Source organism: Lynx rufus, unplaced genomic scaffold (genome assembly GCF_022079265.1).
Source record: "Lynx rufus isolate CCGP_SWC_20201006 ecotype Redwood Valley unplaced genomic scaffold, mLynRuf1.p SCAF_6, whole genome shotgun sequence".
Lineage (NCBI taxonomy): Eukaryota > Metazoa > Chordata > Mammalia > Carnivora > Felidae > Lynx > Lynx rufus.
The window spans coordinates 142,834,660-142,861,079 of NW_025814878.1; the positions used below are offsets into that span (position 1 = coordinate 142,834,660).

General features: G+C 46.6%; 4 protein-coding genes across 4 annotated transcripts; 2 read left to right on the forward strand and 2 right to left on the reverse strand.

The window, feature by feature from the left end:
* Positions 1–3,698: 3,698 nt before the first annotated feature.
* LOC124528507 (histone H4) lies at positions 3,699–4,061 on the forward strand. The gene has a single exon (XM_047102143.1). It carries the CDS (start codon positions 3,709–3,711, stop codon positions 4,018–4,020), a length of 312 nt encoding a protein of 103 aa, XP_046958099.1. The 5' UTR covers positions 3,699–3,708; the 3' UTR covers positions 4,021–4,061.
* A 10,745-nt stretch (positions 4,062–14,806) lies between these two features.
* On the reverse strand, positions 14,807–24,772 carry LOC124529238 (uncharacterized). The gene is made up of 3 exons (XM_047103071.1): positions 24,306–24,772; positions 16,520–16,601; positions 14,807–15,548 (listed from the first exon to the last, which is right to left on the reverse strand). Exons 1-3 carry the CDS (start codon positions 24,710–24,712, stop codon positions 14,934–14,936), a joined length of 1,104 nt encoding a protein of 367 aa, XP_046959027.1. The 5' UTR covers positions 24,713–24,772; the 3' UTR covers positions 14,807–14,933.
* On the forward strand, positions 16,347–16,783 carry LOC124528496 (histone H2B type 1-C/E/F/G/I). Its single transcript, XM_047102131.1, has one exon. It carries the CDS (start codon positions 16,362–16,364, stop codon positions 16,740–16,742), a length of 381 nt encoding a protein of 126 aa, XP_046958087.1. The 5' UTR covers positions 16,347–16,361; the 3' UTR covers positions 16,743–16,783.
* An 868-nt stretch (positions 24,773–25,640) lies between the features above and the next one.
* Positions 25,641–26,126, reverse strand: LOC124528476 (histone H2A type 1-B). The gene has a single exon (XM_047102109.1). The coding sequence runs from the start codon at positions 26,117–26,119 to the stop codon at positions 25,727–25,729; it is 393 nt and encodes a 130-aa protein (XP_046958065.1). The 5' UTR covers positions 26,120–26,126; the 3' UTR covers positions 25,641–25,726.
* Positions 26,127–26,420: the final 294 nt, after the last annotated feature.

Consider the following 26,420-nt stretch of genomic DNA (forward strand, 5'->3'; position numbering starts at 1 on the left):
CCCACTTTGTTATTCCATCTCTTGTAGTTTGCAACACAACAGAGCGAATGAAATTGGGTAAATATTGGATAATGAAACACAAATTTAATATTATCAACCAAATAATCAGATAATGAAATTAAACTACATGCTTGTGAAAATAAATATTTTGGTGTTATGTTTCTTCTAACAAATATCCTTCTTTCCAAAAATGTAGTTATTCCAGCTTCCATCCAATGATGATTTAAGAATTTTCTCACATAAGTCCAAAATAGGATAATCAGCTTGAAAGATGTCATCTCTCCACACTTAACTAATTTCATAAAAGTCACTTGGCTTATTTTTAATGAGTCAGGTATTGGCTGGCACTGAATGAATACAAGTCTGTGGGACTTGAGCCCCTGTTATATACCAAATACAAATACTGTGTATAAAGAGGTAAACTTACAGGATGGAATATGCAGCATTTCGTTCTCCCTCGGCAGGCATTTTAGGAGTGTCTAAAAGGGACTGTTTGTCGTCCTCTATAGCGTCATTGGCAATAGCAATGGCCCCAAACATTTTACAGGCCCTTTTCAGACCGGAGCCTACTAGCTAATATTATCTAGACCTAAAGATAGAATTTAAATTGAGATTTTTAAAAGTTTACCATTTGGGTCATCATGGTAGTCAAAACATCAATTGTTGAATAATCAGTGGAATTGTCCCCTAGGTTGCAAAGACTCAATTTCAGATAGGTGAAAAGTGGGGGCCTGGGTGGCTCAGTCGGTTGAGCATCCAACTTCGGCTCAGGTCATGATCTCACGGTTTGTGAGTTTGAGCCCCGCTTCGAGCTCTGTGCTGACAGCTCTGAGCGTGGAACCTGCTTTGGATTCTGTGTCTCCCTCTCTCTTTCTGCCCCTCCACCACTCATGCTCTCTCTCTCTCTCTGTCTCTGAAAAATGAATACACCTTAAAAAAAAAATAGGTGAAAAGTTCCTATGGCAGATGTCACCACTGCATTCTTGGACAACTCTTACTGGTTCGCACATAAGGGAGAGGACATCAGGGCTATTCCCTTAATTGTAGGTAACATCTGCCCTTCCTAGAGAAGCAATAGTTGAGACTTGATTTCACCTGAAAAGTTCTTCCCCAAATGTTTAGACAAGGTTGGGGTTTGGCTGTTCTAGTTACTTCTACTGTCTGAGACCCAGGTACTTATCCTCTCTGTAACTGTAGCATGGATGAGGATCTAGAAAGCTGGCTCACCCCCAGGTATTATACACTTGAAACGTCCCCCCTTTTATTTTCGTAGCCCACACAAAAAAAGTTGTGTTTATTACTTTTGAAGCCCAAATCTGCATATATGTTAAAACAATTGATTTTTCCGTTAGACCGAGACCTGAACCGTTTATTTTATACATGTAAAAATAACTGAGAGGGACTCCAGTTAGATGGGTGATGGGTAGCTCACTTATGAATTCATGTTCTCCCCATTTTGGTGTTAACCTCCCTCTCCTCATAGTAAACCACTGTGACAGGTCTAGATAGTGCTCAGCAGGTCAGCCCACAGCAGCTATGCTTAAATGTTCCAAAATTCAGTGAATTTCGAAGTTCAAGGAGAAAAAGGGACTATGTTGAATAAATACCAAACGAGTGAATTAAAAATAAAGGCTATATAGCAGATAGAGCATTGTGTTAGAACCAGATGTTCAGAAGGACCACAAGAAATCACATCTATTTTAATTTCCTATCACGATGATCTCGTCTGAGGACACTCTCCCACTTGAAACTCCTCTCCAAGGTGAACCATATCTCATTGTATTTCCTCAGAAGCGCACTACAATGTCAAAGTTCCAATTTCCTTTTTATATGTTCTTCTCTATGTATATCTGGTATACCCAGAAGGTGCCTACGCTCTATCACACTTTGAAAATATTCCAACCCCCACTTCCTGCAGTAAGCCTCATTTTCAAATACCCTTCCCAGTCTGGACTAGAAGTTCCTCAGAAGAAGTTCACTGTCACAGCACAACCCAAGAGAACTTACATGCAATGATGAAAACGTTCTGTATCTGTACTGTCACACAGACAGCCACTACCTACATATGCTATTGAGCAGTTAAATGTGGCTGGAGTGACCAAAGAGATCTTGAATTTGACTGAATTTTAATTAATGGAAATTTAAATGAGCACATGTGGCTAATGGCCAACATTGGGAAGCCCCGCTTTAAAACCACTCTTCTCAAACTTGAATAAGCGCACCATCCACTTGAAGATCCTTTTAAAAATGCCCTATCAATTCAGGAGATTTGGTGTGGGGCCGGAAAGTCTGTGTGTCTTAAGCTCCCAGGTGATGTTCATGTTGCCGAGATACAGCTGGTCCACCCATTGCTGCCAGGCAGAAACTAGTATTCTGAGCTGATGTCTGACTCCTCACCGTTTACTTTTCTCTTCCCTCTCCTAAGCTTTCAGTTCTTTGAAAGAACGTGTAGGATGGTCTTTGCAGACCTGGTATTTATACACCGATCTTGGCATGTAAGTTCTTGAACGAAGAAATTAGTGATTCTCCTTTGGTGCCTGGGACGTCACTGTGTGTTAAGTCTGCAGGTAGCTGTAACTGAGCTATATCTCAAATAGTGTCTAAGGGAAATGAATAATCTTCTGACTGCCTATATCGTAAGTACCAGCAGAGAAGGAATTTTTAATTACCTTTTATAGCACGTAGAAGTCAGGTTCTTAATGTGAATATATGGAAGGTGCGTAACTGTTGGAGTTTGTCTATTAAGCATATCAATGCGTCATCTGTGTGACGCCTTAATTCACTAACCTTAACTCACTGGACGAGTTTCAGAGTTTCTTAGCGGTATTTTTATTAATCCTGTTAATTTGCAAACTTTTACTCAGCATGATGTATCTGCAATGTTTTACTGACATAGATCTGTGGTAGGTGGCAAGATCCTAAGACCAGAATTAGAAGACCTCAGTTCTACCGGGTAAAATACCGCTTATGAGAACAGGGTTAGCTCTCCAAGCCTGGGATTCTTCATCTTTACAATGCAAATAGTGCTTTATAAATCTGGAATCAGAATAGAAATTCAATTCACATTTGCTCCCCTTCCTAGAGTTCCTTATCAAGAAGGCTGAAAATCACGTAAAGTATACGTTCTGCCAGAGGGGAATTATTGTTCCATGATCCACCAAATTTAAATAAATGCTGCTAAAATTGTAAGAAGTCATTCTTTTACTTTTAAAAGAAACGTCACATCTAAAAGCTAATTTTAATTGTTGACAAGTTGTAATTTACAACTACAAATTACAATTACAAATTACAAATTGTAATTTACAAATTACAATTACAAATAACAATGCCTCGCTTTCATAGGCACCTGTAGGGTCACCGCCTCCTTTCTATAAATGGCACGAGGTTACGAGACTTCTCCAATGCCGATTGTCTGAGACCCCCCCCCCCCCCCCGCAGGCACAGGACTAGCCACAGAAAGCGACAGCTCTGACCCGTGCGAGGAAACGGACGCCAGCCCAGCCCACCCCTCCTCCCGGCGCCCCGCCCCCGCGCTCCGCGCCCCGCCCCCTCAGCCGCGGCCCGCGAGGCGGAAGTGGGAAGAGGCGGGGCAGAGACTCGTTCCCGCCCGCGCCGTTCCGGTTTCCTAAAAGGTCCGCGACCGTGGTATATAAAGGGCTGCAGCCGCCGGTAAGGTACCACACCGTGTGACGACTCGCTATTACAGCTATGTCAGGTCGCGGCAAGGGCGGGAAGGGCCTGGGCAAGGGGGGCGCCAAGCGCCACCGCAAGGTGCTGCGCGACAACATCCAGGGCATCACCAAGCCCGCCATCCGGCGGCTGGCCCGGCGCGGCGGCGTCAAGCGCATCTCCGGCCTCATCTACGAGGAGACCCGCGGGGTGCTCAAGGTGTTCCTGGAGAACGTGATCCGGGACGCCGTCACCTACACGGAGCACGCCAAGCGCAAGACGGTCACGGCCATGGACGTGGTGTACGCGCTCAAGCGCCAGGGCCGCACCCTCTACGGCTTCGGGGGCTAAGCTTCGCACCTGCAGCCTCCGCGCAATCCCAAAAGGTCCTTCTCAGGGCCACCCACTCGGTCACACGAAGAGCTGTTAACCGAGGAAGGTTTGTCCGTGTTCCCTTTAATTCTGACTGCAGGCGGGCAGCCACGTGACCGGGCCGCGGTCATGTGCGCGGAGCCAGGGGAGGGAAGCCTCAGCTGGGAGAATGCTGCATCCAGTGCGTGTGTTCTGGCCGCTTTATGGCGCGGGCTTTCTCGCCAGCGACTGCACTACTCCATTTTCTCTCTATATATCTATATATCTATATCTATATAATTCAGTATCAACTTAACCCATACCTCTATCATTCACCACGTCCTTAACATTTTATTAAATCTCCAAGTAATCTTGAGTAGGTCCACGTCTCAGTCACTCTTCATGATTATGTGACTTCACCACTCACTAAAAATACCCTTGCCGAGCGCCTGGGTGGCTCAGGCGGTTAAGCGGTTAAGCGTCAGACTAACTCAAGTCATGATCTCATGATTCGCGCGGGTTCGAGCCCACCTGGGGTTCTGCGCTGACAGCGCAGGGCCTGCTTGGAATTCTCGCTTCCTCTTTCTCTGCCCCCCCCCCACTTTTGCGCATTCTATCTCCCCAAAAATAAACTTAGGAAAAAAAATACCCTTGCCATGGTTACCAGTGACCTGCTAATTGCCAGATCCAAAATCACACAAAAAATGTCGTCCCTGCTACAGCTGATCCTGTTGCATCACTCATCCCTCCACAATCTCCCAAGTTTTCTGTGGTAGTTTTCTTCCTGACCCAGATCCTGTGTTCTCCGTGAGTCTTCGGTTTGCTTTCTGGGCCCTATTCCTCTGCTTGTGATTCTTTCCAATGAACAAATGGGTGTTCTCTTCACATCAGTCCAGAGATCCTCCTTGAGCCATCTCTTCCCGACTGTTCCATCGATGGTGAGACATCCAGGCACCCAGAAAAGAACCGAGTATCAGCGGAAAAGTAGCAGAATAGGCCACCCCAAAATATGGCACTTTGGCATGAGGATTATTTGAGCTAAAGGCACTTGGAAAACAGCAGATGCGAGAATGGGGCTCTGACCTTCCCATTTCTCTCTGAAAGCAGAGAATTATCCCGTGTGAAAGGTGTCACCCCTATATCAGCAAGAGAAGAACGGTTATCACCAGAAATAAGGAGTCAGGGCTGAGAGAAATCTATACAAACAGACCTTGTTAAAATAACCCCTTAACCCCCCTCTCCTATTTTTGTTTTTATTTCATGACCACTGATCTTTATTCAACCTAATCTTTGTTACAACCTAAGTATGTAAGCACTTAAGCCTAACCACTTTTTGGGTCTTCATTTTCCTGTAAAGACCCCAGTGGACACATAAAAACATTAAATAACATTTGTATGTTTTCTCCTGTTAATCTGTTTCATGTCAGTTTCACCCTCTGGCCCAGCCAAAGACCTTGAAAGGGCAGAGGGAAGTTATGCCTCTTCCACACAGCCTTCCAATCCTGTTCTCAGTGCCTTGTATGACCGCAGGGTCCTGACACTTGTCTGCCTGCGTCCTTCCCAGCTACAATCCCTCTGCCTCGCCGCAGGGACCTGAGTGACTACACATTTCATGATGCCATCTGGGCACGACTACAAAAAATAAAAAGCCTTCACTGGTTCTCCTAACATCTGCAGAATAAAATCCAAGTCTTGTGCTTTACCTGGTCCCGGCTCACCTGCACAGGCCATCACCAGACCCCTTCCCCCACCCCCCACGGACTTCTCTAGCTGAGAATACGGAACAACTCATCCTACTTGGAACTTTCTTTTCATCAGCCGTCTCCTTTACATATACTTCTTCATCCATAAAGAACCTTCGGCTCTTTTTGGAAGTTTCCAGGATCTTTTTCCTGAACCGCTCACTCGTAGGTTCATTTCGGGGGCCCTGTACATAAGGCTAAGGAAACACACAGCCTAACAAGGAAAACAGACAGAAGCTGAGCCTGTGTATCAGAGATGCACAAAAGAGCGCTCAGCGGGAGGTAACTCAAAGCGGAAGTTAGAGTTTGGGGGTGTATGTACCTAATTTAGTAGGGGACAGGGAGGCAAGAAGGGCTGTTATGGAAAAGCAAATGACTTTTTGAAAGATACATGGACCCGAAAAGAATAGATGGCAGGTGTGATCGTCTCTGACAAAGTCTGTCTGGGTGTGGTACCAATTTCTCCTTTCCAACAAGACACTAGAGTTGCTCCTGAGGAGCGGACGGATTTTGGACAACCGAGTTATTTTGAGAGGATCTGTGCCAAGGTCCAGCCCCAGCAGGTCCAGGGGTTCCCGAAGGATGAACGGCGACGGCGAAAAAAATTAAAAATAAAAAACTAAATGGACACAGACAACAACAGTGTGTTAGACTGGCTGCTTTATTGTAGCAGGGGTGGCATTATATTTGTTAGCAAATTCCTTGTAGCCGCATTATCTATGTTTCTAGGCATTACCTAATTCTAAAAATGTTCCTTTGTGTGATCACCCATAAAGGAACAACATAGTTATTTTCTTGTAACGTTCCCTCCTGCCCTTTCAAGGTCATCTAGCTCTCGACACCTCAAGTGGAACGTTTACAAGGATAGGACTTTTTAATTGTTTCTTTGAACCATTTGCAGTATAAGGAACAAAGGTTTTCGCTTTGGTCTGGGGTGCCGGGAGGGAGCCAAGAGGGCCCTGGGAACCCACGCCTCATGTGCTCCCAGAGAAACAATGTATGCCTAGGAACTAATGAACCATTCTGTACCTTAACCCACCAGGTCCAGTTACCATCTGGAATGCCTCCTGGGGGCCAAGCAGGCCTAGGGGTTGGAGTAACTTGTATCCATAGATATGTTTCTTTGTTGCCAGAGTGGGGATTTCGAACCCATTTGCCCCCTCCTTGGCTGAGAAATATACGGGCCCATCCTTCCTTTAGGTAGAGGAGTCTTTATAGGGGTGGCAAGGGCTGGATGTGGGGCCGCACAATTTCCCCGCGGACAATTTCTTTCCCCAATGGTTCTTTTCCCGGGGGGCCTGGTGTGGGCAATTCCCCAACTGACAATTCCCCAGGTACTTTCACTGGTAGGGGGGCTGCCCCGACCAACGCTAAGGCCAAATTACATGAAAGCCGGAGCACGAGAAGCTTCACTTGTATTTGTACTTGTGGGCCACCCTGCAGTCCACATCCGTCCACCGCCCAGGCCCTGCCATCTGGCTGGTTCGATAGCTCGGCTTCCAGCAGATCTGCTTTTAGGCAAAGAGAGATTTCAGGAACCCAAATGCTTTCAACACAAAATTCATCCTTACGCTTTGTATAAGCGCTTCTATAAAGCAGCATATTTTCGGGGGGCATATCCGGATCCCTTCACCCCTTTAAAGAGAACTTCACCTGATTCTCCCAAGCCAAAAACACACCCCTCCACACAAGTACCCAACACAACTTCAGAGTCCCCTCTCCAACTTTGGTGCTACTACACCCTTAAACAGTTGTTGGTGATGACTAATACGCTTTCCCCTCGAGATTTCTGGAAGGTTTGGACAATATCTTCATCTTAACATTCTCAGGACCCAGATAAATTATTAGCACATGTTATTCACTTAGTAAATATCTGTGCAATGACTACATGATTCAGTGAAATGAATAAGCTATCAAAGGCCACAAATACACTTTTATACGAATTGCTCCCCTTTAAATAATATTATCTGCCCCCCTAGAACTTTTTCCTCTTACCATTTTCCTTTACACAAATATCAGGCTTGTGAGTGCCAATCACCACAGCAGCCTATTTATTTATTTATTTATTTATTTTAGTGTTTACTTTTGAGAGAAAGACAGAGCGAGAGTAGGGGAGGGACAGAGAGAGGGAGACACAGAATACAAAGCAGGTTCCAGGCTCCGAGCTGTCAGCACAGAGCCTGATGCGGGGCTCGAACCCACGAACTGTGAGATCATGACCCAAGCTGAAGTCGGATGCTCAGCCAACTGAGCCCCCCAGGCGCCCCCCACCACTGCAGACTTTTAAGATGCAGATTGCAAGCCCTTAATTTGTAATGAAAATAATTTGATGGGTCCCAACCCTAACCCAAAATTTTCTCACAGAAATGCTACTTTCATAAGCTTACACGTATTGAAAGCGAGCCAGTTTTTCATCACTGTTTACTGGGATAGCAATTGTTGCTATAGAATTCCTAAACCTTATGTTGCCGGCATGTGTTTATATAAGAGAAAGAAAATAAAAGATGTATTAGCAGCAGCCTTTTGGGGGGGGGGGGGAGCTCCACATTTGGTTCCTTTTTTTTTTTTTTTTTTTTTGGTAATCTTTATTTTTCAGAGAGAGAGAGAGAGAGAGAAAAGAGAGAGCGGGGGAGGGGCAGAGAACGAAGGAGGCACAGAATCCAAAGCAAGCTCCAGGCTCCGAGCTGTCAGCACAAAGTCTATCATGGGGCTCGAACCCACAAACCACAAGATCATGACCTGAACCAAAGTGGAGGCTTAACCAGCTGAGCCATTCCGGCTCATGTTTCCTTTCTTATGTGTCATGCCAAAAAAAAAAACAAAACGGTTTTTCAGTTCCGTAGCTAGGGTTACACTTACCTACAATGTAGATTTCCTAAAAGTGTATGCTATTATGTTTTTAGCAGATTCACTTATACAGTGTGAAAAATAGCTATGGCAACAGATCTTTTATGAAAATACTTAATCACCCAAATTAATCCAAATTACTTTGAGTGAAAGTGGTGTGTTTATTCAGAGTTATTGGCTGCACTTCTGAATCTAAGATTAAAATTTGGATTTACCTCTATCCATTGATGTAGCCTTTAAAAAAAAAAAAAAAAGCAGGGGTGCCCGGGTGGCTCAGTCGGTTAAGCAGCCGACTTCGGCTCAGGTCATGATCTCATGGCCTGTGAGCTCAAGCCCCGCATCTGTGCTGACAGCTCAGAGCCTGGAGCCTCTTCAGATTCTGTGTCTTTCTCTCTCTCTCTCTCTCTGCCCCTCCCCTGCTCACATTCTGTCTCACAAAAATTAAAAAAAAAAAAAAATTAAAAAAAATTTTTTTTAAAAAGCAAGGAAATGTATAGAAAATATCAACCATCTTGTGTAAAAAATGAAAATATCACCCCATAAAATTTTAGTTTCAAGTACATGTGTTTCTGTTTGTTTTGTTTTGTTTTTACCGTGGAACCTGGAGTGAAAATATTTGCAAACCACTGGTCCATTGATTTCCTTTATAAATGCATTCGGCTCCCAGCTTAGAACTTGGCCTCACTTACCGAGGCTTCTGAAGGGCGATGCTCAGGCTCCCTCCCAGCCACCATGGAGATATATGTGGCCAGGCTCCGCCAATCGGTCTCACCTTCGAAAGACTTCTCTTTGAAATGGAAGGACGAGACAGCAGAGACTCTTCAGTGAAATGACTGAGTCAGTCAAATGAATAAGCTATCGAAGGCCGCCAATAAACTTTTATACGAATCGCTCTCTTTAAATAATATTATCTGTCCCCCCCTGAACTTTTTCCTCTCTCACCATTTTCCTTTACACAAATGTAAAGGAAAGTCATGGCTTCCAGGTGGATGACCCATAGCCCCAGGCCGATTCTGCAGAAGAGTATGGGGTTTTAGACCCGGAAGTATCTTCAGGCCTGGTCCTACAGCCCTCCCCGGAACGCAGTCTATCCCTTTACCCTCGCCCTTCATGTGTGATCAACCATAGTCAGCCTTTCTGGTTCCTAACTTTGAATTAAAAAAAAAAAAAAAAAAGTGTTAAACGGTTTTAAATACTTTCTGGTAGAGTCTGTGTATTTTAGGTACTTAAAGTTGTTTCACAACAGTGATGTGTAGGAGAGGTAAACTTAACAGGCGAAAAACAAATTTTCTTTTACCTGTGCACGGGAACCTTCACAGGAAAACGAAGACCCAAAAATGTGGCTAGGCGTGTGTATGTACACACTAGGTTGGAAAAGTTGCTCAAATGCTTTAGGGAGGCTGAAGAAAGATAAGGGGTATTTTAACAAGGTCTGGTTTTACAGATTACTCTCCATCTCAGGTCCCGTCTCCAATAAGAATATTCTTTCCTCCTGGGACAGGGAATTTTATCTCCTGCTTTCGGGAAGAAAAAGGAAGGTCAGAACACCCTTCTTGCCTCTGCTGTTTTTCAAGTGCCTCAGCTGAAAAGAATCAATATGTTGATCAAGTCAAATTGATTTCATTTTCTTTTTTAATTTTTTTTAACATTTATTTACTTTTGAGACAGAGAGAGAGCATGAACAGGGGAGGGTCAGAGAAAGAGGGAGACACAGAATCTGAAACAGGCTCCAGGTTCTGAGCTGTCAGCACAGAGCCCGATGCGGGGCTCGAACCCGCAGACTGGGGATCATGACCTGAGCCGAAGTCAGACGCTTAACCGACTGAGCCACCCAGGTGCCCCTTGATTTCACTTCAATATCGAAGCAGCACATTTTGAGATGGCATGCTCTGAACCCCCACAGAGGCAAAAAGGCTTTAGGCCTTGTGGTCATGGCGGACAGAATACTACCCAGCCCAGCCCACCCATGAGGATGGGTCCAGACCCCCAGAGCCTGTGAATATGTTACCTGACCGAAAAGGACTTTGCGGATGGAATTAAATGGAGGGTCTGGGGTGGGGCGCCTGGGTGGCTCAACTGGTTAAGAGTCCAACTCTTGGGGCGCCTGGGTGGCTCAGTCGGTTGAGCGTCCAAACTCGACTCAGGTCATGATCTCGCGGTTCATGAGTTCGAGCCCTGCGCTGGGCTCTGTGCCGGCAGCTCGGAGCCTGGAGCCTGCTTCGGATTCTGTGTTCCTCTCTCTCTCTGCCCCACCTTTGCTTGTGCTCTGTCTCTCTCTGTCTTTCAAAAATGAATAAACATTAAAAAAAATTAAAGAAGAGTCCAACTCTTGATTTTGGCTCAGGTCATGATCGCATGGTTCGTGAGTTCCAGTCCCATGTTGAGTTCTGCACTGACAATGTGGAGTCCGCTTGGGATTCTCCCTCTCTCTCTCTCTCTCTCTCTCTCTGCCCCTCTCCAACTTGCTCTTTCTCAAAAATAAATAAACATTTCAATGGAGTGTCTGGAGATTAGGAGATGATTCCAGATTACACAAGGGAGCCCGGTGCAACCACAGGATTGTTGTGAAAGGAGGTATGAGAGTCACAGAAGTGGCCATGGAAGCAAAGACTGGAGCCATGTGCTTGGCAGACACAGGAAGGGGCTACGAGCCAAGGAATGTGGGTGACCTCTAGAAGCTGAAACAGGCAAGCCAAAGAATTCCCCTCTAAACCTTCACAAAGGAATGCGATCTTACCAACACCTCCATGGTAACTCCTTAGACCCATTTTGAGTTCTGACTTCCAGAAGTGTAAGCTAACAAATTTCGGGGTGTTTTTTTAAGCAACTAAGATTGTGTTAATTCGATAGAGCAGCCACAGGAAACAAAGACTAATAAAACCTAACTGAAGTAGCCTTAACCTTCCTTTGTCACACTGTGAAAACCTGACTGAGATTTTACCTGGGAACTTAAACTACATTTGCCCTAGTAGAACGTAGTTTCCAGAGTAAAAGGGGTAATTATTTTATCTCTAAGATGCTCAGTTTGGATTCGTAATCAAATCAATACTTAATCTCCTTCTATGTGACAAGTGATAAGATGGACTCAGCTACCGTCGAAGCATAGTGGTTAAAACAATGTAGTGGTAAAATTCCAGGCACGATGACCACCGGAACATAACAGAGAGCCCAGAAACCCTCACACCCAGGAGCACTTAGATGGGGCAGAGGTGGCATAAGAGACCTGCAAGGAGGGGTGCCTGAGGGGCTCCGTCGGTGAAGCGTCCGACTTCGGCTCAGGTCATGATCTCACAGTTTGTGAGTTCGAGCCCCACGTCAGGCTCTGTGCTGACAACTCCGAGCCTGGAGCCTGCTTCGGATTCCGTGTCTCCCTCTCTCTCTCTGCCCCTCCCCTGCTCATGCCCTGTCTCTCTCTCTCTCAAAAAAAATAAATAAAAACATTAAAAAAAATTTTTTTTAAAGAGACCTGCAGGGAAAATATGCTGTCTGTAAATGATGCTTGGAAAGCTGGGTAGCCACATGGAAAACAAATGAAATTAAAGCTCCCCCACCCCAAGGATTAAAAACGGAAATGTGAAAAACAAAACACAAACTCTTAGAAAACAGCATAAGTAAATATCATCATGACCTGGGATTAGAGAGGACATTTTTAAAATAAGACAGAAAAAAGAAAAGACGTAAAGTAACAGATGGGTACGTGCAACTGTACCCATCTTAAAAGCAAGGAGTTCGGTTTATAAAGGCGACTACGTGAAAAGCAAAACTACAAGTCACAGAACTGAAAATGATATGAATCTAAAATTGACCAAGTGCTAGGATCCAGAATACATAAATCCACATTTATCTAGTTAATGTAATTAATCAATATTTATTCAAATCGATAACAAAAATGGGAAAACGATCTAGAGATTGGACAAAGGCCTTGATCAGAAACTTCTCAAATGAGAAAAGCCAACTGACAAGCTGGTACCACACAGATCATCCCTACGTGACCGCATGTCTTCCAACTCAGGGGTCTCTTCTGTCACCCTGCTGTGAGGGCAGCCCAACCAGAATGAAACACCTATCTGTGGGTTGCCCTATTTCCCTTTGAAGCCACAGGTCCCTGTGCCTTTAGCCCAGGGTGGTCTATAAATCTCAACTGACAGGGCACCTGGGTGCCTCAGTCGGTTGAGCATCTGACTCTTGATTTTGGGTCGGGTCACAGTTCGTGAGATCGAGTACCACATCAGGCTCTGTGTTGAGGGCGAAGCCTGCTTGGGATTCTCTCTCTCCCTCTCTCTCAAGATAAATGAATGAGTACTTGAATGAATGAATGCATGAATGCATGAATCAATCAATCAATCAATCAATCTCAACTGACAGACTTATCCCTGGGTCTCATACTCTGATGGGGCTCCCACACATACATAATTAAGTTTGTTTTTCTCCTGTTACTTTGTTTCTATAGCAATTTACAGCCAAAGAACCTCCAAGGGTAAAGGAAAATGGGTTCCTCCCCAGCAGATTTTTCCACTAAGCCTTAAGCCCTTGAGATCCATGCAAGCTGTTATCTGGGTCACTAACCTCCCTTTTTATCACCCAGCAGGAATCCATGCGTGGGTGTATGAAAACAGTTCACATCCACCCATTGAAAGATACAAGTGGTTTCTAATTTAGGGCTATTGCAAATAAAGCTGCCATGAACTTCCATGTACCAGGTTGTTTTGCCCCTGCCCCTGGCAGTTTTGTGTTATTCTGTACTTCCTGCAGTCCACCTTAAACTGACATTTTTTAAGACACAAAAGTACTGCTATGCTATCTGGGAGCCTAATAACCTTTTGAATAGTCACAAAGGAATCCCACGGTGTTGCTATTATCATTTGCCAGGTTGCTTCAAGGTTCAAAAGTATTGCACTGACTGAACCATAGTTCCCGTTGTTTCTGAAATCTGACTTCTGGGTTCTGTAGCCGAGGATTTACCCCACCAAGAGACTCCAGTGTTTGCTGAATAAATGCTGGTATCCCCGTCCTGTGGCTCCGGCCATGGGATTTGTGTTTCCACTGACACGCAGAGCTGTTCGCTTGGTTCCTGAAAAACCTCCAGCCTTTCCTAAACCTCACGGCGGGATAAACCCTGGGATGAGGCTAAGAGTTCCCCATTACCGATGTCCCTAAGACCTGACTGCGCGTACAAATCCTGCATGGCGCTGGGGATTGTCATAGGACTCTGAATTTGTTTGAGCAAAGTTGGGAGCTGTTGCCTCCTTGGTTCTTTGAGGATTAACAGATTATTCACCACCACCTGTGAAAGCTCTGAGTCCTGCCTTAGAGACTACATGAATCTCATACGGGGTGTAGACACATTCTGCACAACCTCGACTTTTCAGTCAGTCACGAGCTGCGACAAGCCGGTTTCCGGGGGGGGGGGGAGGCTAAACATACTTAGCTCTCACTCCAGGCCCCAGGGTTGGTGCACTGGCGCCCCGCGCAGTTCCACAGACAGGCTGCTGCCCACACTGCGGCTAGTGCTGCTGCATGAACTCTGGGAACTCCTGTGGAACCCAGGTTTGGGGTACCGGTACCCGACCTCCATTTCCAGCCCAGAAAGGATGACGGTCTTGACTGGAGGATGTATTGCTCAGTAAAGAAATAAACGCACTGCCACCTCACTGCTCCCACGCACGACTCAGCACGCCTTCATGAACATCAGTGTGCGCATGCCCCATCAAACGCAGGAACCCAGTTCGCTTCCTGTCATTTCAGAATGAAATGTGAAAACCCACGCCTGGGTTCCGGGTAGGTCCGGCATCAACTGCTGCCCTTTAAAAGTGGCATCTAGCCAGCTGCTCTGTAGATTTCCCAAATCCTGAGTGGTCAATTTCGGGATTGGACGTAAATTGCCGCTACTACTTCGTAGACCGGGTAAATACACCAGCCCAAGGCGGCCGTATGAACCCTTCACTCCACATGGTCGAAGGCGGGAAGGAAAAGCCAAGAACTGCCAAACACCCTCCGCTGGAGGATGCAGTGCCAGGAGGCCTCAAAGGGCGCACTCGGCCTAATCAAGGTAAGGATCCAGAAGCTTCTCGTGTTCAGGTGGAGGCCAGAGTAGGAAGTTGGGGAGTCAGCTCCCGCGACAGGTACCAATGCTACTCAAATCTTGGCAAATGCCGCCGCCCCTAGAGGTCCTCCCACATGGCCTGGGGGGGGCGGGGGGAGGGGAGATGGGAGAGGAAGTACTGCGCGGACACGACTGCCCAGGATACAGCTCTTTAAATTGAAAGGAGAGGTGGCTCTGAAAAGAGCCTTTGGGTTTAAGGTCGGCGATCCTTCGTTAAGAAGTTAGGCCCGCTCCCCGCGGATGCGGCGCGCCAGCTGGATGTCCTTGGGCATGATGGTGACGCGCTTGGCGTGGATGGCGCACAGGTTGGTGTCCTCGAAGAGCCCCACCAGGTAGGCCTCGCACGCCTCCTGCAGCGCCATCACGGCCGAGCTCTGGAAGCGCAGGTCGGTCTTGAAGTCCTGCGCGATCTCGCGCACCAGCCGCTGGAACGGCAGCTTGCGGATCAGCAGCTCGGTGGACTTCTGGTAGCGGCGGATCTCGCGCAGGGCCACCGTGCCGGGCCGGTAGCGGTGCGGCTTCTTGACGCCGCCGGTGGCCGGCGCGCTCTTGCGGGCCGCCTTGGTGGCCAGCTGCTTGCGCGGGGCCTTGCCGCCCGTCGACTTGCGCGCCGTCTGCTTCGTGCGAGCCATGACGGGAAAATGCACACCAGACGCCCCACTGAAAGTCCCTTTGCGCTGGCTCTTATTTATAAAGGCAACGTCCTCCTGATTGGTCCGAATCTTCAAATTCCGCGCCGTGAATTGAGCGACCTGATGGGCCTTCTGATTGGCTACCAGGATTCGCTTTAGAAAATCTCGTAATCCTGAAATGTACTGTTCCCAGAGTCCTCCGTCCTTTATTCAGCCTGTAGTTAATGTTTCACGGTCCCTTAACTGGTTTTGTTTTAATCCTCTTGTCTGGAATTGAATTTGGGAAGAGGCGAAAGTGAAACCTCTACAGTTCCTGAGAGCTTTCAAAAACTCTCCGTCTGAACGTGATTGATCCGGTTCAGTATCGTCCTCTGTCATTTCTCAGTTTCTGAGCTTGAAGCCACGTTTTATATTCGCCGAGAAAGCGCCGTATCCCATAACTACCAACACACCAACAAACATTGGCATCATTTCCAGACACTCTGCTCCTAGGAAACATAAAAATCGCACCGCTGTTGAAATGTGACGGTCCTTCGCTTCGTGAAAAAGCCTAAATTTTGCCGACTTTGAGCAAACCAAACTAGTAATGCCATGGCATAATTTTCTTAAAATTTAAATACTTAATTTTTGTGTTCTCTTTATTGCATTCAGTAGCCGGGTAACTGCAATTTGGCAGGCAGATGTCATAAATTTGTCAGGTTTTTGTCTCTTCAGGTCGGGATCTAGGAAGACACAAGATTTCATAAACAGGTATTACTGACAAGATATACTTTTGCAGTTTTGAAAAGGAAAACTCTGATGGTGGAGAAAAGGGCCTAGACTTGCTTTCACACAAACGACCAATCAGAAAGTAGATTTAAAATCACCTTATTTGCATAAGGTGTTCCTACTGGCAGATTTGCTCCAATCAGGAGTTAAGAGAGATTAAGCCGCTATTTGCATACGAGGCATATAAAAGTAGGCCAGCCTGACGTTCAGCTTTCAGTCTGTTAGGCTTTTTTGCTACGTTTGTGCGCCATGCCTGAGCCAGCCAAGTCCGCCCCGGCCCCCAAAAAGGGCTCCAAGAAGGCGGTGACCAAGGCGCAGAAGAAGGATGGGAAAAAGCGCAAGCGCAGCCGCAAGGAGAGCTACTCGGTGTACGTGTACAAGGTGCTGAAGCAGGTGCACCCCGACACCGGCATCTCGTCCAAGGCCATGGGCATCATGAACTCGTTCGTCAACGACATCTTCGAGCGCATCGCGGGCGAGGCGTCGCGCCTGGCGCATTACAACAAGCGCTCGACCATCACGTCCCGCGAGATCCAGACGGCCGTGCGCCTGCTGCTGCCCGGGGAGCTGGCCAAGCACGCCGTGTCCGAGGGCACCAAGGCCGTCACCAAGTACACCAGCTCCAAGTAGACTCGCCAAGTAAGCGTCCTGTTACCCAACCCCAAAGGCTCTTTTCAGAGCCGCTCAACCTTTCACATAAAGGGCTTTAATCCTGGAGTGTTGGTAGTGTTAGGCAAGAGCCATGTGGCAGTTGAAATGCTTTTCTCGGTCTTTACTTTCCCATTCTAGTTTTCTCAATAGCTTGTGTTCATGAAACGTGATATTAAGCAAGCCCTGAGCAGAAAAACTTGTTTCGAAAACAAGGCAGTGCTTGGCTGCCTAACTATTGAGAGTTTCAGAAAATGAAACTAACTTGGCAGAGTTTTCGCCAGGGCTTGTACTGAGAAGTCTTGGGCTGTCCGGACGAGCCTGGACGAGTTCTACATATTGGCATCCTTTATAGGCAAGCCTGTGTAGAAAGCACAATGTGCTTGGTGAGTCTGAGTCATTGTTCAGTGGGAAACAATAGGATGCTATATACCTGATGGTGTGAGAAACTAATTTCCTAGTAAATGGAAGGGGTTGGGAGGGAAACCACTGAACTTAAAGGATAGATGTCTATTGAAGAATAACCCCAAACTTTAGTTGTTATTCTGCAAGTAATTGAGGCATTCCGTGCTTCTTTGGAAAAGTAAACAGGATTTGTAAGAGGAAGGAGAAGGTAAAGAAGCGGCAGAGAACAGCCTGGAAACACCGCCTCTTGTTTTGCAGTGATGTCTGCCAGCCAGCACAGGAGCCAGGCCTGGGCAGTCTTCCCTTAAGAGGCTTGATAGGAATCCTCAACAGAATACACTGTCCCCTATCCATTTACAAAATACCTTGAGACTCACGTCATCAAGAGCCCTTCAGTTACTGTCCTCACTTTTGGTAAGCCCACCCTCCTGGGCATTTCTCTGTTGGATCAGGGAGTGTGGAACAGAGAGGGTGGTGGTTAGTGCACGGGGTTCTAGGATCACAGATCGGAGTGTGCCTAACTTTCTTCCCTAAATGACGTGTTGAGGGGAAGGACTAGGGCTCTGAGTTTATTTGTTTATTTGTTGAGAGCCTCAGAAAGTGAGCTTCAGAGAGTGACAGGTACTTGGGGAAGAGCTCAGTGAGCAGGATAGAAATAATCTTTGACCTCACAGGGCTCCGAGTCTAAAGTGGACATTTCGATAGGAGTCTCACAGACTAACAGAAAGGGCAAACCTCTGTCTGAAGGTCACTTTAACATTGCCAAAAGTCTAATGGATTTAATCTTGTGTAGGACAATGACAAGGAAGAGGATGTGGCTAGAGGGAGAGAAGAATCGATGTGCAGAAAAAAAAAAAAACACGCAGAGTTTGCATTTATGGACTAGAGTTAACAACAGGGGCTATATATTTATTTATGCTTTTCATCGGGCCATGTCTCATTTTGGGTTCACGGGGATTGTGTAGAAGTTCGGTGCCTAACTAAAATGTAGGATCTTACTGAAATGCAGAAAGGAACGCTATCATAGATCTTGTCCATTAATCTTCTTAAGGACTGGTTTTTGTGTACACCCTTGGGAGTGACAGACAACCTAAAATAGTCACTAGTTAAAGTAGATAAAAGACGGTTTCTCTCTCATGAACAGGTGTATAAATGTAAGCTCAGGCCTGGCATGGGGTCTCCCTAAGGAGCTCATCTCCCTTTGTGTAATGTGCGTTGGCTCTGTCATTGGAGAATATTCTCAAATATATTCTGCTATTGAATTCTGCTATGGAGGACCAACCCAAGACCAACAAACTGGATGGCCGCAACTCATAAGAAATGTTAAGTGGGTAATTCCTAAGTGAGAAACTTACGAGAAGTGTTATGTGGGTAAGCCAGAAATTGTATGAGATGGAGACAAAATTCAAAAGCTGTATTGGCTAAAAATCATAAATTTGTTGCCTGTCAGACATGGTGCACATAGAGAAAGTAAGCAGAGCTCGTGTGCTACACGGAGGTGGGAAGAGATGAAAGAGAGCGAGAAATGCCAGAATTTGCGCCACACCAAATATTTATGAGGTACTCAGTATTCAGTCTTACATTGACCACCCCTTGGTGACTTCCACTTTAGCCCCATTTGCCTTCTGCAGACAAACACCCTCGTCAAGGGCATGGCTGCTTGGGATGTCACGGGCAGCCAATACGGGAGGCTGTGTGCCCAGAAATGGCCTGCCCAGTAGTATAATTGAAGACATGAATGGGGGGTTGGGGGGCTCCCGGGTGGCTCAGTTGGTTGGGCGTCCAACTTCAGCTCAGGTCATGATCTCACCGTTCATGGGTTCGAGCCCCGCATCAGACTCTGTACTGGCAGCTCAGAGCCTGGAGGCTGCCTTGAGTTCTGTGTCTCCCTCTTTCTCTTCCTGTCCCCCACTGGCACTCTCTCTCTCTCAAAAATAAATGGACATTTAAAAAAAAATTTTTTTTAAAGAAGACATGCGGGTAATTTCCTACCTTTCTACTCTAGCTGTCATTCTTACACCTTGCAGCCCAAGAGGTCTGCTCCAGCTACAACTCTCTTGTTCACATTCTATCCTGAAGGAAGGAGAAACGGGCATCCCCACCATTTACCGAAGTCCTGAGAATGGGGTAACCCGGCCTTTGCTAATATGCCCTTGGCCAAAAATACTCGATGGCCACACTAGCTACAAAAGAAGCCGGGGGAGTGGTATTACTACATAAGAGAGGAAAAGCCAATTTCAGGGAACAACTGTGTGGCTGTCCCTGCCACAGCTCTTACCTAAAGACAGAAGGTCTCCCTCTCTCTCTGCTCCCCCCCCACTCATGCTCTGTCTCTCTCTCTCCTTCAAAAATAAACAAAAACATTAAAAAAGAAAATTTTTAAAGACAGAGGGAGACTGATGAGTTCCTACCTCTTCAGGGGGACACTGGAGCTTCCTGGTACAACACAACTGAATTGTAAGTATTGGCAATAATTGCTTCGGCTGCGAAGAAAATAAAATGGTACCAGTCTAGTTAGAATCAAATTTCCCCGTTGAGATGAACAGTGATCACCGCCACTGGGAAGCCGGGGCGAGCGGTGTGCGATCAGCACAGGCTTGGGAGATCAGCAAAACACCTGGGAAGGTAGAGGGAGGCCAACAAGGTCAGACTCAAAGCCCGTGAACAAGGTCAGGCTGAGTTTGGAGTCCAGTGACAGCCCACTGTTTCCATGTACATTCTGAGGGCCACCATCCGGTATTCAAGTTCCAGCCTTACCTGCCTCGGGCTTGACTTCTGCACTTTTACCTTGGTGGGTTTTCTCAACTCATTCCGAAGATATCACCATCAGGGTAACATTCGTTATGCACCGAACCTCCAGAAGATTCAGTCCTCGCCTTTTGTTCTAAAAAGCTCTGTTCTCTCATTTGGAACCTCAAATCTCTTACTTTTGATTTTAAGTACACTATCACACAATTAAGACCCTTTCCTGAATCAGGCTGGCAGTCCTTCATGAGCTTAACACTCGTCTATACCTGCCCTTGCCTCTTGGTTCACCATCCTCACTGTGCGCTCGGGAACCTGGAGTGATACGTTTTCAAAAAATATTAAAAACACGTGAATCAATGCTGAGTTTCCCTGGGAACCCCAGCTTGAGAACACAGAGGACCCTGTCCTCTGGCTGCTTATCAGACCGTCACCCTGAATATGCTCCCAGCTTAGGACCTGTTCAGTCATCACTGTCCTCTTCTCTGTGGAATGATCTTCTCACAGATGCGTGCAGAACCACCTCCTTCCCAGGCTTCCTGCCTCTGCCTCGGTGGCACGTTAGTGGGGGAGTCCTCCCCACCCACCCTCTTTAAGACTACAACCCTCCACCACCCATCCCTGGCAGTCCTTAATCTTCTTGGCCTGTTTCTTCCACCCCTGAATCTCTTTACCCACCAAAATACTCTGTTTGTTTATTTTTGTTTATTTCCTGTCTCCCACAACGACAAGGACAATGTCCGTGAGCTCCACCCCAAGGGAACCTTACCCATGTTACTCACTGCTCTATTTCCGGCACCTCCAATGACGTGGGGCGCGTTGTAAGCACTCAAAAAGTTTTTGATGGGTGTTCAGATAAAGCAAAATTAAAATATGCATGTAACACACAATGGCCATCCATTGTCTAGCACCGGAGATAAAACCCATGGCTGAATTATCAAAATGAGCGCCTCTGTGAAGTAGCTTACCTCGCTATGCTTCAATTTCTTCGTCGTTGTATTTGGGCTAATAATGGCCCCTCACCCATAGAGTTATTGTGTGGATTAAATAAAATGATCTATGCAGGCACCAAATTACACTTTTGAACTCATGAAGTCATGGCTCTTTTACCACCTAGACAATTCCCTGAGACAGGGATTGTTAACATCTCTACCTGGCAAGTGACCTAAGGGAAACCCGGATGCCACCCACAGCTTGGAACAGGCCACCAGTGGGTGTAGATTCAACCAGAAACACCGCTGCTGCTGATTGGCTCACCCAGCAAAATACAGCTGGGGGGGCTCACCACTGTTCCTGATACGCGAACCTCTGGACTAGTCCCCGAAGCAGTTCATGTCTGTCATCTTGAATTTGCAATTCAAACAAATGGAGTTTGTTACCTGAGCTACGCATTTTGCCTGTGGCCATGAAACTAGCACGTCTGAAGTATCAGGATATGAATTGCATTTCACCTCTAACCTGCACAGGTTTGCTCTTTTCTCCTTAAGTATAAAATGCTAAAAGGTCAGCTTCTATTTGCTAGACCTGGATAGAAAGAAAAGTGCGCCCTAATTTTTGTCCTGGAGCACAACTGGGAGTACCTAAGTATAAAATAGAACCTGCTTAACTGAGAAACAGACAGAAATTCCTATGTTCAACTGTTCCCAAGGCCTTGCATCTCAGAGCTAAAATCTCCAAGGCCCTACTCGATCTGGCTTTTTATCTCTCCGCCTTCACCTCCTCCTATTGTGGCCCGCCCATTCCATGCAGCGGTGGGGGGGGGGGAGAACCTCAGGACTCCCCTCCCCTCTCCTCTCCCCTCGCCCCCTTTCAAATCTATGCTGAAATCGTATCCTTGTCGTCATACGTGCCTTATCTAAATTTCAATTCCCCATAACATTCCTTATTCCACCTTCATTTTTCTCCTTACCATCTACCACACTACCTCTGATATTCATCTGATTTGTTGTCTGTCCTTCCTGGACGTGTAAACTCCACGAGAGCTGAGAATTCTGTTTTGTTCTCCGAGCATTATTCCCAACGCACAGAACAGCACCTAGCACATTGTAAACTCTCAACAACTATATGTGTGGAGTAGATAAATTTTTAAATTCATCAGTGTTGAGAAATGTTTTTTGGGGGAATCATCACGGATCATTTTGGGCTTTAAAATGGTAGACGTGTTTTTGTTTATTTTTTTTTAAATTTTTTTTTATTTTTGAGACAGAGACAGAGCATGAACGGGGGAGGGTCAGAGAGAGAGGGAGACACAGAATCCGAAACAGGCTCCAGGCCCCGAGCTGTCAGCAAAACCCCGACGCGGGGCTTGAATTCTTGGACCCTGAGATCATGACCTGAGCTGAAGCTCAACCGACTGAGACAACCAGGCGCCCCGGTAGACGTGTTTTTAAATATTGAGAGCGGAAATGATACGATTTTTTTTTACACTGATCAAGAGGTACAGATAAAACATATTTGGCTACTGTTGATGATGTTGAAGCTGGTGCAGTGTATACAGAGTTTATCAAACCATTATTTCTTCTTGCCTATATTCTGAAATGTCACATAATAAAAAAGTTCGAAAAATGAAAAGAATAGCTGTGGGGGAGAAGATAAATTGACAAAGGCCACGGAGAAAGACCAGGTGAATACCCAAACAACACTTCGAGCCCAGTGTTGGCCCAGAAGTCCAGGATGTTCCTCTCTGTAGCATCCCTTAAAATCTGGTGTTACCAGGATGCCTGGGTGTTTCAGTCGGTTGAGCCTCTGACTCTTGATCTGGGCTCAGGTCATGATCTCACGGTTCATGAGCTGAGGGCCCCTCCTTGGGGACTGTACTGTCAGCACAGAGCCTGCTTGGAATTCTCCTCCCTTTTTCTCTGCCCCTTACCCCCTACCCCACTGGTGCTCGCTCTCTCACTCTCTCTGAAAATAAACTTAAAAAAAAATTTTTTTTTTTAATCTTGTATTGTCAGTTGCCCAAAGCAGCCCTGTCTCTCATCATAGACTCACATTGGCCCCATCCTCAGAAATTCCTACAAAAGCCAGATACTATTTGATTCATTGCAGCGAGGTTAAGAGTTGTCAACCAAGCCAGAAAATCCATATATATATATATATATATATATTGTCTCTGAAAGCAAGCTACAAACCTGATTCTACAGATATAATTCCTTGCTAAACTGGGAGTCAGGAGTTAAACAGGAGCTAACCACAAGATTGGAATTTATGTCGCATCTGGTCTTGACCCTAACTTCCTGTTGGTAGCATCTGAGCTTTCATAATTACCATTGCCTAGAAGCACCCCATAGACTACAACTAAAATGGTCCTGACTGGACATCAGGCAAAGATATTTTTCACAAAACCTCTAATTGTCTGTAATGTGTCATCAATATTGAGATCACTGCTGTTAAATCAAACTATTTTCCCAGGAACTTGCAACTGATTTGGAGAACATTTAACTCTATGACATAAAAAAGCATGCTGTTTGCAAATGATTATTCCTGGTGAGAGTTCACAGGTAGCTTTCTTGATGAGGCCAAAAATATCATTTTTAAAAATGGGCTTCTTAAACTGGTGTCAGTGAGAAGCACATAAGGTGAACTTGGTACAATGCAGCTTCTGACCAGGCCTGGGGGGATAGGGGGTGGGGGGCACGCGGTGATGAGAACCTTCATCCCTACAAATGATGCCCTTGCTGGTGGGCACACCCTTTATGAGTCAAAGACTGTAGAAACCACCGGGACTGTTATAGGCTCTGTGACCAGTAAGCTCATTAGAAATCCTGAGTCTAATTCTTTTACAGTCAACGATCAGGCTGTACTGTTCTGTTTTTACAAAAAAGCCAAAAAAACTCACTTCACACGATAAGGATAGGAATTAATCAAATTGAGGTCTCAAACATGAAAAAACTAAACATGCCCACAGCTCCAGTTTTCCAACTGCAAACACCCAAACCGGTGGGAACTTTGTGTAAACAGCAAACGTACAAGCACCAGCACCCAAGCTCACTTTTTGGGAGTAAAGATCCCCAACTTCCACATGTCCCCATTAACCTCACGTATGAAATAGTGGATCATCCCACTGCCAGGCCAGAGCAGCCCTGACTTCCCGAACTCACATGCCCCTTCCCCGGAGCCAGAAGGTACTACCTTAGAACTTTTAACCACCTATCCACTCACTAAGTAGTTTAGGGCACACCTCAAGGTGCAGAATACAGCGAAGTTTCTGAAGACAGCCAAACGCCATTCACCAGACCAAGTTAAAGACAGAAGGCAAACAGGGCAATCAAGTCTCGAACATTAAAACCCCCAGACGGCTTCCAGGGGAGAAAGTTACAGCAACTTTACAGAAAAAGTGGGTGGCTCTTAGAAGAGCCTTTGAGTTGATCGAAATCAAGAGTGGGAAAGCTTTACGCCCGCTCCCCGCGGATGCGGCGCGCCAGCTGGATGTCCTTGGGCATGATGGTGACGCGCTTGGCGTGGATGGCGCACAGGTTGGTGTCCTCGAAGAGCCCCACCAGGTAGGCCTCGCACGCCTCCTGCAGCGCCATCACGGCCGAGCTCTGGAAGCGCAGGTCGGTCTTGAAGTCCTGCGCGATCTCGCGCACCAGCCGCTGGAACGGCAGCTTGCGGATGAGCAGCTCGGTGGACTTCTGGTAGCGGCGGATCTCGCGCAGGGCCACCGTGCCGGGCCGGTAGCGGTGCGGCTTCTTGACGCCGCCGGTGGCCGGCGCGCTCTTGCGGGCCGCCTTGGTGGCCAGCTGCTTGCGCGGGGCCTTGCCGCCCGTCGACTTGCGCGCCGTCTGCTTCGTGCGAGCCATTTCAAGGAAAGCGAAGAAGTAAGCCAAACTGACGAGCAAGGCCAGAGGCGTTGCCTTTATATATACTCAGAAACATTCCGATTGGTCTCGCGTTTTTCAAAAGTCCCGCGCAATGAAACCATTGGCTGAAGAGTGAACGACCTGATTGGTGAATTAAAACAGACTCCGATTGGATGACTAGTTCATCATTTCAATCCCCTGTAATCTTTGTCATAGTCAGCGATCCTAGGATTTAACACTAATATTCTGGCTCAATTCATCTCAAAACCAATTAAATCACTTGGAGGTCGGGGAAAAATGCCAATTCTGATTGAGGAGACCTACGTAATGGGGCCTAACGTTCCCAGGACCACGCTTTAATTACAGATTTATGTATATTTTGTTTCAGATGGTTATTTTTACTGAACTGAACCTTGAGTGCCCTAGACTGCCACTTGTGTCCACTCTGGGAAACCACAGGTAAAACGCCTCGTCCCGGAGACGACGGGAGATCACCAGTGCACAAGAAATGTTTATTGAACTTCCTTAAGGCGGCCAAATAGCATACTGCTTCTTTCAATTCAGAATTGAAACAGCTTGCTCCGATTTTCGATCCTGTAGTTTTGCTATTTTTAAGTGTCTTAAGGGACTCTAGGTTACCGTGCCCACCCATTTTCCACAGGGTTCATTTATTAAACTATCCTCCTTACTTGTGGTGATTTAAGCGTTTTACTTGCGCACAACCTGGGAAACATGGGAGTCCAACCTATCCAGATAAGCACTAGTCCAATGCTGTACTTAAAAACTGTTAAGCTTATTCAGAAGTCCCGTTTCCCAGGATCCCAAAGTAACGTCAACAAAATAAATTGCAATATATGAACTGTAACCAAAGGCTGCAACCATTTAAATTTTACGCAATTATGCTGCCTCGATTTGAGTTACAAACTCTTTCATGTGAAAACGTGGACGGCTCTGAAAAGAGCCTTTGGGTTATAAAAGCTTTTAGCTTTAGTGCACACTGGGATTTAGATAGATTCACTTGCCCTTGGCCTTGTGGTGGCTCTCGGTCTTCTTGGGCAGCAGCACGGCCTGGATGTTGGGCAGGACGCCGCCCTGCGCGATGGTGACGCGGCCCAGCAGCTTGTTGAGCTCCTCGTCGTTGCGGATGGCCAGCTGCAGGTGGCGCGGGATGATGCGCGTCTTCTTGTTGTCGCGGGCCGCGTTGCCCGCCAGCTCCAGGATCTCGGCCGTCAGGTACTCCAGCACGGCCGCCAGGTACACCGGCGCACCGGCCCCGACCCGCTCCGAGTAGTTGCCCTTGCGGAGCAGGCGGTGGACGCGGCCCACCGGGAACTGCAGCCCGGCCCGCGACGAGCGCGTCTTGGCCTTGGCGCGAGCCTTGCCACCCTGTTTTCCGCGTCCAGACATGATGATGCTGTGACTACAGAGCCAGAAAAAGAAGAGACTCAGCCTACCTCGCAAGAAGCTAGACTATTATACTCTGCAGAGGTTTGGTAAAGCAGCCTATGCCGTTGCCCGAACACAAATTCTAGCCAATCAAGAAGCACGTCCAAAACAACAATGTTTCTAATTTACATAGAACGTTTATGGTAGAAAGGTCAAATTATTCATGGTTGAACTATGGGGAAGAGCCAATGAGAGTTTAGGATAAAGAACAGCCTATCAGAAGCTAAGATACTGAAGAGTCCAATCAGAAATCGTAATTCTG

Coding starts and splice junctions, on each gene's coding strand:
- LOC124528507 (XM_047102143.1), top strand. CDS start 3,709: ATGTCAGGTCGCGGCAAGGGCGGGAAGGGCCTGGGCAAGGGGGGCGCC.
- LOC124528496 (XM_047102131.1), top strand. CDS start 16,362: ATGCCTGAGCCAGCCAAGTCCGCCCCGGCCCCCAAAAAGGGCTCCAAG.
- LOC124529238 (XM_047103071.1), bottom strand. CDS start 24,712: ATGGCTCGCACGAAGCAGACGGCGCGCAAGTCGACGGGCGGCAAGGCC. Junction 16,602..24,305: donor CGCATCCGCGGGGAGCGGGC/GTAAAGCTTTCC, acceptor GTAATGCGCCAG/GCGCGACGCCTCGCCCGCGA. Junction 15,549..16,519: donor TGGCCTTGGACGAGATGCCG/GTGTCGGGGTGC, acceptor GGCTGAATAAAG/GACGGAGGACTCTGGGAACA.
- LOC124528476 (XM_047102109.1), bottom strand. CDS start 26,119: ATGTCTGGACGCGGAAAACAGGGTGGCAAGGCTCGCGCCAAGGCCAAG.